Source organism: Cricetulus griseus (assembly GCF_003668045.3).
Source record: "Cricetulus griseus strain 17A/GY chromosome 1 unlocalized genomic scaffold, alternate assembly CriGri-PICRH-1.0 chr1_0, whole genome shotgun sequence".
Taxonomy (NCBI): domain Eukaryota; kingdom Metazoa; phylum Chordata; class Mammalia; order Rodentia; family Cricetidae; genus Cricetulus; species Cricetulus griseus.
The window spans coordinates 151,071,640-151,084,419 of NW_023276806.1; the positions used below are offsets into that span (position 1 = coordinate 151,071,640).

General features: G+C 46.1%; 1 protein-coding gene across 2 annotated transcripts in view; it reads left to right on the top strand.

Moving 5' to 3' along the window:
- Nuak1 (NUAK family kinase 1) overlaps positions 1 to 12,335 on the top strand; it is a 71,653-nt gene extending 59,318 nt beyond the window's left edge. For both annotated transcript variants that reach the window (XM_027392511.2, XM_027392512.2), the window contains 3 exons: positions 2,245 to 2,364; positions 4,555 to 4,687; positions 8,328 to 12,335. In XM_027392511.2, coding sequence (XP_027248312.1) covers positions 2,245 to 2,364; positions 4,555 to 4,687; positions 8,328 to 9,481 — 1,407 coding nt within the window. In that variant the 3' untranslated portion in view covers positions 9,482 to 12,335. The remainder of the gene's footprint in view (positions 1 to 2,244; positions 2,365 to 4,554; positions 4,688 to 8,327) is intronic.
- Positions 12,336 to 12,780: the final 445 nt, after the last annotated feature.

Consider the following 12,780-nt stretch of genomic DNA (forward strand, 5'->3'; position numbering starts at 1 on the left):
CATTTGATGGAGACTAGTACCATGACCCAAAGAAAAATGTGAGTGAAAAATGATGGAAACAATAGCAGCTTTACATTGTTGTTTGATGTTGGTCACTGTCCCTGGCTTCGAACCCAAGGCCAGTCTCTGGTTAACTAGATCAATGTGGCTCACCACCACCTGACTCATGTCAAAGGAGGGAATGACTTCTTCATTTTGTGATTCAAGTAATTTACTTGTGTGACTCCTCGGCTCCATGAACTTATTCTGTTCCTTTCTTATTGACAATTCCTGGTGGTACAGTAAATGCTTTCTCATGTATCCTGAAATCAACTACTTATCAGGACTTAAAGACAAATGTGCCATTGCTGTTGTACACGCTTTATATATACTTTATGCCCTTTGTCATGACACCACAGGGGCAGGGAAGATTCTTACTTCCATTTTACTGATGGGAGAACTGAGGCTTCTCAGGGGATTCAAACCCAGTGGTGTCTCCCCACTTAGCAATAGTTAACATAAGCTCCATGTGGCTTTATAAACCCTAGAGCTGAGTGGCTCAGGGTCTGAGAATGCTGTGTGTGTGTTGTTCATATTGCTTTTCTGTCCAAGGGCCAAGAACATGGGCTAATCTAGATTTCTATTAATCTTGTGTCCACAGCAATGACAGTTTTACAGGGAGGCTGATAAGCGCCAGTCTGCGAGGATGGGAGTGGGCTGAAATATAAATACACTTCCCCCAGAGTGCCTGCCTGGCAACCAGAGATGCCCAGCCAGTGTGAAAGATCCTGGGGCAGGCGACTGTGTGCATGTGTAGTGGGTGTGCTCACACTCGTGTTTGAAAGCTCCAGTGTGCCCTAGACAGTATTGGCACTGCTGAACATATTGGCTTGTGCTGTGGCTGAGCAGAGCTGCAGCTGTAGCCTGAGGGAGTCTGAAGCCTGGGCTTCTTGGAATCTCCAGAGCTGAAGCTGGCCTGTTCTTATGATTGACAGGGCAAACTTTGTAAAGCTTCCCACTGACTTCCTGCAAGCCAGTCAGGGGCCTTGATAAGCAAGTGGAATTCAGAGCAGTTAAGTGCAAGCTGAGCCCCAAGCATGCCTTTTCTAAGGGTGGTTATGCACAGCTGCTTTGAATGCCATTCCATTCATCCAAGGATGACTTTTTTAAAAAACAAAAATATGGTTATTTGAGGGGCTTCATTCAAAAAAGTGTCTGTGGCATCCAGCCTCAGAGGCTCCCTGGGCATGTGGCTTGTCCAGCACATTGCTAGCACTCAAGTGGAAATCAGCTGGGTATAGTGAAACACACAAGGGCCTCAACTCACAAGGCTGGCTGAGACTTAAGAAATCCACAGACTGTCCCAGGGCAGTGTGGTCCTAGGACCTGAAGTGTGAGAGGTGCACATGCACACAGCTGCCCAGTGCTCATTTGTCTTCAGATGAATAACTCCAACTCCCTAACCCAGTTTTCTTGTTCAAGAGGAGTTCTTAAAAAGTTGTGTAAAATTGCCATGACATAAAATTGACCATTTTTGAGCATTAAAAATACTTAAGTCTATTTTTAAGTAGAATACAAGTATTAGGTATACTTATGCCATTTGTCAAAAAGTATATAAATAAGTTTTTGATAGAATTGGATTAGGGAATTCAACAGTGATAGATAATTGGGAGTTTTCAATAAAAGGTAATTGGGATTATTATTGTTTTATATAACTATTATTTTCATATGCTTTTTAAAATATAGTGCCTGTTCCAGTGATGAGTATTTCTTGGCCAAGGGCAGCTGCCAGGAGGGTGGCTAGGAGGGTGCTACAAAAATGTGGAACCTGCCACAGGGAACTCAGGTCTTGTAGGGAAGGCAAACATGTATATATATGTAGTATGTACAGATGCATATATGTGTGTACATACACTATATATATGCAGATATAACAGCATTGCTCTAAAGGACGTTACAGAAAACCCTTTACAAAACTAAAGTCTATACTTCAGTATATTCCGTGCAATACTAAGGAAGTGAGGCTAGATCAAACATTTACACTGAGCCTGCCTGCTAGGGAGGACTTCTGTGCCCTGTCACGTCTCATTGATGGTTTTGTCCTATTCTCACAGTAAGCCTGTGAGACAGGAAGATGGAACCCTGGACTTCTGCTAGGGATTTGAGAGACAGTGGTGGCCCAGATGTCCTCATCTGCTGTGGGTGGTTCCAGACACTGGCGACTTCACTCTAACAGATCTCTGTGGGCCATGCTTCTCTTTACAGATTGCTGACTTTGGGCTTTCCAACCTGTACCAGAAGGACAAGTACTTGCAGACATTTTGTGGGAGTCCACTCTATGCCTCTCCTGAGATTGTCAATGGGAGGCCTTATCGAGGACCAGAGGTGAGCAGACTGATGGGAGAGTTGGAGAGAGAGGGAAGAAGGACGAGGGGAGCAAGAACTAGATCTTGGAAAGTTCCTAAAACCCCAAAGACAAAACAAAACTTGCCCTCATGTGATTTATAGGGACATTAATGTACAGGCCTGAAGAAGATGTGGGAAAGCTTAGAGAAGCCTAAAAGAGCAGATAAAGATGCCTGTTGCTACTGCAAGGCAGCTGCTTAGGATTTCTTTGCTTTTCATATTTTTTCAAAGTAACAGTTTTAGAAATAATTGATCAAATTAGAAAAGGGCAAATTATGCATACTGTGATACACACATACACATACATACACACATACACATACATACACACAAATACACACATGTGATACACACATACACACAATACACATACATACATACATAATACACACGCATACACGTACACACATACTTGCTTTTTGTCAATTTATAATTATTTTGTGACACCTCCAATTTTCTTATTAACTTGTAATTTGTAATAGCCACATGATATCTTGCTTTATGCATATATTATTACATGTTTAATAATTTCCCTGGCTTTAGACCCTTAATTTTTTCCTATTGTAAAAAAATAAACAGAGCAAAGAAAACTCTTATCAGTATATATCTCTTTTGCTCATAATTAGTAGTGTGTATATTTATGGAAATACATTTTAATGGCATCTTCTCTTTCATGAGAAATGTGTTTTGTAACATGCCTGAGAAGGACTTTTGTGGCCACTGTAAGATACACATGTGCCCTAGTTTGTTTTCTGTTACTGTAATAAACACCACGATCAAAGCAGCTTTTGGGAGGAAAGGGTTTATTTCATCTTACAGCCTACAGTCTATCCTGAAGGGAAGTCAGGCAGGAACTGACGCAGAGAGCATAAAGAACACTTTACTGGATTGTTCCTTATGGCTCACGTAGGCCTCGTCCTTGTATAACCCAGGACCACCTTCCCAGGGTTGACACTGTCCCTAGTGGACAGGCCCTTCCAAATCTATGATTAACCAAGAAAATAGCACAGACTGGTCTGTAGGTCAGTCTGATGGAGGCCTTTTTCTCGATTGAGGCCCCCTCTTCCCACATGACCTGAGCTTGTGTCAAATTGACAAAACAAACAAACAAACAAACAAAAAAACAGCCAGCCAGCGCAGCATCTGTCAAACTTTGAGTCAGTAACTGTTCTCTTGTAAGATGGTGAGCCTCCATTGTGGTTGTTCACCCCACCCCCTCTCCTTTAGATAGCAGCTGCTTAGTGTGTAGCAGTGTTTTCTTCCGTATATTTATCCATCAAGAGGGGTTTGGTGGCAAGGCTGGGATAAAGGGAAGAATGCCAAGAATCACTAACAGTTAAAGAGAAGGTCTTCAAAAAATAAAATGTGAGGGACAAGCTTAGGGTTCATTTTGGGAAAATGTTAAAACTTGCCTGTAAATTTATTGTTGGATGCATCTTTGTCCCTTGGTGGTTGGTGTCTGAGGTTGCAGTCTGGCACTCAAGTCTGATCAGCAAACATGCTTCATTTGGCCACGTTTGTTCATCTCCCTTAAAAAAAATGAACAAATATTTAATAACTGAGAGATTGCACAGAAAAGTCATCTTTCTGACTTCTCTGTAAAAAGCAAACACTCTGGTGGTACTGGGCCTACATTTGTACATGGCAGTATAATCCAGGAAGAAACTGCCTGCCTAAGGTGGGTGAGTGCACACTACAGTTTGTCTTAGTCCCCAGCTTTTCACATTCACACTCCAAGGTCTTTCTTGCTTTGATTTTTTTTTTTGTTTATTGTCTGCCTGGCTCTGGTAGGATTTGATATGGAACCCTTGAGACCTCTGGGGAGGTAAAGGGAGGAACAGGGCATTACCTGGGAGGGTTTTTTTCTGGGGAAGCCCTTTAGTGATCTTTTGCCTCTATTTTTTACTATTCTCACTTTTCAAATTGAGCTGGAAGCAATCTAGACTCTACCTGCCTCACGGAATCATTATGAGAACCAGTGACTCTTCCCTACTTCAGAGTGCTGTTAAACAGGGGCTTGTGCTGTCCTTTGCCAGGCTGTGGGAACCTGCCTTCTGGGCACTAAATCCAGGTCCTTGGGGTGGTGGTTCACACACAGCAACGCCAATGCTTTGGAAGGCACCTGGGGTCTGCATCCTAGCTCCCATGTGTCCTGTCTCTGTGTTCCAGGTGGACAGCTGGGCCTTGGGTGTCCTGCTTTACACTCTTATTTATGGAACGATGCCCTTCGATGGCTTTGATCACAAAAACCTCATTCGACAGATCAGCAGTGGAGAATACCGGGAGCCCACGCAGCCCTCAGGTGTGTGTCCCACAGAGGTCGGGAGTCAAAGGGAGAGCATTTGGTTTATCTGCCCCAGGTCACACTCTTTCTGGATTTACAGGACATCTCCTGATGTTCTCCATTCTTCTTTCATGACAGTTCCTGGGAAAGCTGGCTTTTTAGGTTTGCCAGGCTGCCCCTGTGAGATGTTCAGAGAATCCCAGGAGCCCTTCTTGTTTCTACATTCTGTAAAAACATGGCAAGCCAATTCTCTGCCATAAATTAAAGGTTGGAAAAGCTTTCTATTACCTAAGGCCCCTCACAGGCCATGTAGATATAAATCCCCTCCTATAATGGTAAGGGCCACAAGGGTGGCTATAGTCTGTGTTCTGTCCCTCCAGGTTCCTCCAACCTTTAGCCCCAAATAAGCACACAGAGACATATTAATTATTGAATTGTTAGCTGATGACTTAGGCTTCTTATTGGCTAGCTCTGTCTTAATTATTAACCCACTTCTAATAATATATGTATTGCCACAAGGCTGTGGCTTACCCATAATCCGATAGGTGGTCTCTGCTCTGACATTTTCACTACTGTGTCGACTGCCTGAGCTGCGACTCATAGACACTGTTACATCATTTCTTCTTGCATAGTAACCATTTTGCCCTAAAACAAACCTATTTGCTTAAGCAACCACCATGGGCTCTTATCTGTCCTTTGGGTGTGGCGGCCTGCTTCTCTGGCCTCACTTGGGGTCTCTGTACCTTTCAGTCTTCTGGGAGTTGAGGTTGCTGCTGGGGCTGTGTGTCTGTCCTAGTTAGGGTTTTGTATTGCTGTGAAGAGACACCAAGACTAGGGCAACTCTTATAAGGAAAATATTCAATTGAGGGGGGCTCGCTTACAGTTTCAGGGGTTCAGTGCATTATGATCATGAAGGGGAGTGTGGTGGTATGCAGGCAGATGTGGTGCTGCAGCTCAGAGTGCTACATCTTGTAAGCAACAGGAAGTTGACTGACTGTGACACTAACTGAAGCTTGAGAAAAGATACCTCAAAGCCTGCCCCCTCTGTGACACACTTCCTCCAACAAGGCCACACCTAACAGCGCCACTCCCTTTGGGAGTCATTTTCTTTCAAACCACCATAGAGTCCCTAACTTCTGTGCCTGTCTATGTGGGTTCTGCCTCTGAAGTGCCTCCTGATTGCTGGTCATTCCAGAACAGAGCCCGGATCCCTGACTTGGCGGCTAGGGGCTCTGAAGAGGGACACGATGGCAGGAATTCCTGTTAATTGTGCTTAGCTACTAGGCTCTGTTCCCATTGGTATTTTTTCCTTGGTTAGAGTGACCAAGGTCAAAAGTTCTACCTCTTCATGGGAGACCACCAGGTGTGTACAAGAGTGCGAACAGGTGGCCAGCACAGAATGTGGTTAATATTTGTATACATTCCATTTAATGTACACACAGTTGTTTTTTGTAATTATTCGAAGTTGTTTTATAAAACTATTACAAATACAAATTGAGTGAATATCAAACCATTCCTTGACTCTAGGGAACACACAGACTTAGCCTTAAGTCTCCAAACCTGGTATTTTTGTCTTTATCAATATGTAACATTTTGTTGGTGTATTTATGTTTAAGGACACCTTATTTAGTATATATTTTTTGATGTTAAAAACTCAGTGACCAAAGGCACTTTTACTCATGTCTGAACGAAGTTTATCTACCACACATGATTTCTCCTGAAGCTTTATCATGGTGTTTTTACACTTGAGGACAAGTAGATAGAATTTCTGCCTTGTGTGTTTGGGGGGGGGTGCGTTTTAAATGTCAGACTTCTATCAAGAGGAGCAAAAATGTAACAGACCCAGAGGGAAGCACATAGAGAAAGGGCTGCTTATTTACAGCCTGAGAGCAGCAGCCAGAGTGTCAAACATGCTTTCCCAGAGCCCTAGGACCTCACTGCAGCCAGAGTGTCAAACATGCCCTCCCAGAGCCCTAGGACCTCACTGTTCTGCCTACACAGGATGCCTACAAAACAGCTGTGGGCATTGACTTGGGACTTGCAAATAAATTTATGTCAATTTGTCAATGTAGAAAGATGAGAACTAACATGGAGTAACATGGGTGAATAGGTAGGTAAGTGATAGATGAGGAGAAGGAGAGGGAGAGGAGAGAGAGAGAGACAGAGAGACAGAGAGAGAGAGAGAGAGAGAGAGAGAGAGAGAAAGAGAGAGAGAGAGAGAGAGAGAGAGAGAGAGAGAGAGAGAGAGAGAGGAGAGAAAGAGTGAGAGTTAATCACTAACTGGCACCAGCAAACTTCCTGGCACCCTGGTAAACTTCCCTGCACCTTGTAAGAGTTCAGGATATCTTGCCTAGTGATTGGTCATCCTATCCCTTCTCAGGACTGTCCATCAGATCACTCTGTCCCTATTGCTAGACTGTGCCAGCCTCTTATCAGCTTTCATACATGGCTGAGGGGAGGAGGCAACCTCCCAGGGTATAACTCAGAGCCAGGTGAGGTACAGGACACAGCTTGACTTTGAAAGTTAGTTTATCAGCTCTAAGGTCGGCTCCTGTGTCTTCCTCAGCATCCTTGGGGGGCCTTTCCCCTGTATCGCTGGCAATAGGATCTACACAGGAACTTTCTTTTTTTCCCTTTAAGAAAGGCTGTGGCCACCTGGGTAACAGATAAAGATCAGCTCTCATTTGGTGGGTACCAATAGGGCTTACATCAGACACAGGAGGTGAGCTCACTGGGTGTGGCCCCAGGTTCTGGCTAAGACCTTGGGAGTGGGGCCAGCCATGCAGAAAGCCGTTCTGCCTGCCCAGGTGTGTCAGGTAAGAGACACACCTGGCACAGGTGAGTGGCTCTCCATCCTCAGCTTCCAGAAACTTTTCCAGGTGACTTGGGACTATGTTTATATGTACGTACTTTGGAAGGCTTCTGGTGAGCACCTGCTTTCTGTTTTGGTAAGAATGATACAGACCAAAGAGGCAGTGAGATTGAGTTTGAATTCTTTCCCAATCACCTGGCCTTTTGTACTTGGTGCAGATGTGGGATGACAGTGATGTCAGTAGTTCCAGGACATTTCTTTATGTGTGGAAAAGCAGATCATAGCTGGTGGGGGTAGGTAGCACAGGTGATAACTGCTTGCCTTGTAGACGTGAGGATGTGAGTTTGATCCTAAGAACTCACCCCAAAACCCCTGTCATGGCAATGCACAATTAAGAACCCACTGCTGGTTGGTTATAATGGATGGTGGAATACCATGTCGTAAAAGAAAAGGGATGATGGGCTTGAGGAAGGGTTGCAGAAGTTGTCCTGTGGCCTCCACATACACACAGATATATGTACCAGCACACACACATGCACTTGCACACATTTGAAGATGCACCACAGAAAGACAAGGAAAGAAAGTCAAGATGGGACTGCTCTGTGGCTTGTGGTCCTAAGCCTTTGGTAGGTTTGTATAAAGAATTTGGCTTCCTGCTTCAGCATGAGGCCAGAACACTACTAATGGACTCTCTCTCTCTCTCTCTCTCTCTCTCTCTCTCTCTCTCTCTCTCTCACTCTCTCTTTTCTTTTTCCTGCCTGTGCATGTCTTTGTAACCATTCATGGAAAGTCGTCCTGCTGAAAGCTCCCATGATAGCCTGAGTCTTTTTGTCTTTCACCCCTTAGATGCTCGAGGACTCATTCGGTGGATGCTGATGGTGAACCCCGATCGCAGGGCCACCATTGAGGACATTGCCAACCACTGGTGGGTGAACTGGGGCTACAAGAGCAGCGTCTGTGACTGTGATGCCCTTCCTGACTCTGAGTCTCCACTCTTGGCACGGATCATTGATTGGCACCATCGTTCCACCGGGCTTCAGGCTGAGACTGAAGCCAAGGTGAAGGGTCTAGCCAAACCCGGAGCCTCTGACATTGTGCTGGAGCGGCAGCGGTCACTGAAGAAGTCTAAGAAAGAGAATGACTTCCCCCCTTCTGCCCAGGACTCCATACCTGAAAGCCCATCCAAACTGAGTTCCAAGAGGCCAAAGGGCATCTTGAAGAAGCGAAGCAACAGTGAGCATCGCTCCCACAGCACTGGCTTCATAGAAGGCATTGTGGGCCCTACCGTACCGTCTCCTTTCAAAATGGAGCAAGATTTGTGCCGGACTGGTATTCCCCTCCCCAGTTCTCCTGAGGCAGATTTGTCAGGGAAGCTCAGCCTCAAACAGTCAGCCACAATGCCCAAGAAAGGCATCTTGAAAAAGACCCAGCAGAGAGAATCTGGGTACTACTCATCCCCAGAGCGCAGTGAGTCTTCAGAGCTGCTGGACAGTAATGACGTCATTGATGGCAGTGGCCTCTCTTCCCCTCCCCCAGATGCAGCCAGGGGAACTTCCCACAGCCTGTCCTGTCGCAGGAAGGGTATCTTGAAACATAGCAGCAGGTACTCGGACGGTGCCACAGACCCTGCCATCACCAGTTCCGAAATGCCCACACTGGAATCCTTGTCAGCTCCTGGTGTCCCCTCTGAGGGCGTCTCTCGGAGCTATAGCCGCCCGTCCAGTGTCATCAGCGATGATAGTGTGCTGTCCAGTGACTCCTTTGACTTGTTAGATCTACAGGAGAATCGTCCAGCCCGCCAGCGCATCCGCAGCTGTGTCTCTGCTGAGAACTTCCTCCAGCTTCAGGACTTTGAGCCACCACACAGCAGGCCCCGGCCCCAGTACCTGAAGCGGTACCGGAACCGGTTGGCAGACAGTAGCTTCTCCCTCCTCACTGATATGGACGATGTGACTCAGGTGTATAAGAAAGCGCTGGAGATCTGCAGCAAGCTCAACTAGCCCCTCAGGGCACAGAGCATGGGATGGGATGGGGTGGGGGTGGGTTTAAGGGAGGAGGGAAACAGAACTCAGCTTCAGGCTGGTTACCTCTTTGCTGGCCATGGCAGTGGACTGGAAAAGAACTGTTAACTGGTAAGGTCTGGCCCCGCCAGGGTTCGAAGCCTTGACTCAGCACCTAAAAGGGATGGAAATGGTTCTTTATCAGTTCTGCCAGCTGCCAGTCAGAATGTGGGTCCTAACTGGCATTCCCATAGGGCATCTCACACAGGATTGGCTCTCCAGGGAAGGTGGCGTTGAACAGCATGAAGTGGGAGGGGGCATATGGGGAAGGGAGTGTTTCCCCTAGAGGTCATCTAGGCATTTTTGGAGGAGGGGCAGGAAGACTGAGAACACCTGCTTTGGATGAATACCTTAGCAAGCCTGGTCTGACTGCGTAGATGATAGCAAGATTCCAGCACCCTGAGCTTGACTTGGTGATCAGTTAGCATCTGTACTGTATGCTGATTTGAGTGGCCTAGGCACAACACTGGGTGCTGTGATTGGGTACCAGGGGGGTCCAGAATGTGGGAACAGCATGGCCTCCAGGACTAAGTCCTGGGAGCTGGGTCACAGCACCCTGTGGTGCCTGCTGACTCCATCATGGCATTTGTTCATTTGCTCCTGAACCTTGAGTGGAAGACAGGGGGACTTGCTTAGACAGTGGATGCTTTGAACTCTGCTAAGAACATAGTTAGGCGCTGCTAAGTTTTGGCTTCCCAGGGTCTGCCTCATCTTCCCTGCTTTGTTCTTTGGCATCACCTGAAAGTGGGCAAAGAGGAAGATGGAAGTGTGAGGGGCCAGGGCATTTTGAATGACAGTTCAATGGAAGGTGAGGGACGTTAGCAAGGGCATCTTTTCACTTTCTTAAATGTCTCAGTATTAACTGGAACGTTGCCTCTTGGCTTCTCATCTGCATGAATGCTTTAATTGGGTGGGAGGCTGTCGCGGCCTCCAGAGGGTTAATGGCTCAGCCGCTGGCCCATCCACCTACAAGTGTGGAACCTTAACAGTAGATGGGTTGCTTCTAGGGAGCTAGTGTGTAGGTGGGCGTGTGGCTGGGGAAAGTGTGGTTTGATAGAAGCTTCTTGGCTCCTCTAACCTAAATGTTCTGTCTCATGGCTTTGATCTCCTGCACTATGGGGAGAAAACAAGTTCCATCCATCCGTGGAACAAGATGTTGAAAGAGAAGAGTGTTGGGGAGAGGCTTAGGGACATTGCTTCAGGAGTCATCCAGATGGTTCTGGAGGAGGCAGAAAAGAGGTGTGAAGGGATGCTTAAAAATGGTCAAGCTAGTTATCTAATCTCCCAACACTAAAATTACAGGTGACGTCATTCCCACGGTGGACATCCTGGGGATCCTGGGACTGAAATGGTCTTTTGGGGCTGACCTTGGAGTCCACTGGCTTGGGTAAATGAGAAGCTTTATTCTAAGGTGGCTGCCTTCTGATAGCCTCTGGTGGGGCAGGGACAACACATCTTGGGAAGTTTTAGGAACAACACACCACTGAGAACAGTTGTCAGGAAGATGTCATCTTATATTTCTGAAAATGGTTTTTCATCTCTATGTGTGCCAGCCACTCCCGATGTTTAGGCCTGTGCCTTGTTTTGGGTTGAGCTGAGCAGAATACTGTGGGAAGCTGCTTGGGTTCCTTTCTTTGAGTTTCACCTCCTTCCTGAATTCTGATAGGGGCTAAAAGGGAGAAGAGTCTGTCAGCAGAGAACTGGGTTCGAGGGTTTGGGTGGAATAGAGGCAGCATCCAATCCCCTGTCTCCTTGCCTCAAGCGTCTACACTGCTGGCCGCTGAGCATGGAACTGGTCTCAGGAACACCAGCCATTGGTGATTGGTGTCATGTGTCTGTTTAGGATTTCCCATCATTCTAATGTCTCCATTAGGAAAACCGTCCTCTGCCTTCTCTCTTCCTGGTCACCAGTGTGTTCTTTTTTGTCAGCACATTGGATGGAAAAGCAATTGCTTCCCACCTGTTCCAGGGCAGACACTGAATGCAGTCCAGGACTGCTGTTAGCTCTGGAGGTCCTCAGGCCCCAGCAGTGGTGTGAGATAGAGCTGCTTCCTATGTTTGGAGGCTGGAGAAGTGGGTGACTGGTTTCCTAAGGCCAGGCTCGGTTCTGACACCTGCTTCTCAGTGACATAGATGCTGATGGTCCCTGCAAGGAAAAGAGTTAGAATAGAGGAGAGCCCTAAAATGCATCTTCCCAACTAAGTCCTGTTACCTACAAGCCAATCCCCAGCCAAAGAAGGTGTGCTTGATTCATTTCCATGGAGTCACTAGTGAGAGACACTTTGATGACCCGATGGGCAGGATGGGAGACGGCTGCCAACCCTCCTGGTCCTTCCTTTGCTCCTGGGGCCCTTTCATTGTCCTCGTTTACACATCTGCCAAGGGGTGGAGTAGTACTTCGTTTTACAGGTAAATTTCAAGGCACAATCAGTTTTTAGGGAAGTGCTTCAAGACCTTGGCGACATGACAGTGCTAAATTCCCGCTGAATTTGGTCTCTGTTGCCAGGTGCTCTTTACCGAATGAGCGCTCGCAGGGTGAAATTCAGGCATAATTTGCCCAGGCCTGCTGTCTTGAGTACAAATGTGAATGATGGGACTGACTGCTTGCTGCCAAACTGGAAATGTTTTGTGGGGATTTACTGGCATGGTATCATTCCTAGGAAAAAGAAGAAAAAAAGAAAAAGAAAAAAAAGGATAGGAGAGTGAGAAAACTTGACTGCACATTTTTTTAAAAATCCATGTTGTGACTTTTATTTAATTTCTATATTTTTTGGTAATAAAAAGTTGACTTTAATTTGAATTTGTCTTTTTTATTTATTGGTCTAAAAGGCATTTCAAAGGTATTATAATAATATATTGGTGTAATTTAATTGGTGCAGCATGGCTTTATGGCTCCAGTCAAATCTGTTTCTCACGTATTTGACTGGTTTGCGAACAGCCTGCAGGGAGAGGAAAAGAAAAGCTGGCTAATCCCCCAAAGTGTTCATTTTTCATTGGAATCTGAGTTTTGTCATTTTTGTTTCTGTTTTTATTTTTAAATTAAATAAAATGCAATGAACTGAACCAGGGCCTTGTTTTGCTGGTTGTTTTTCCTTACTCAAGTAAATGACACAGTGGGTACAAGTGCCAGAAGTCTACCCATGCTAGTCTAAGACCCCAGGGGGCGTGACCTGCAGTACATTGGAACGAAGGCCTACAGTGGGACCTGAGGTAACTGTGCTTGCTTTTTCTGTGTCTCC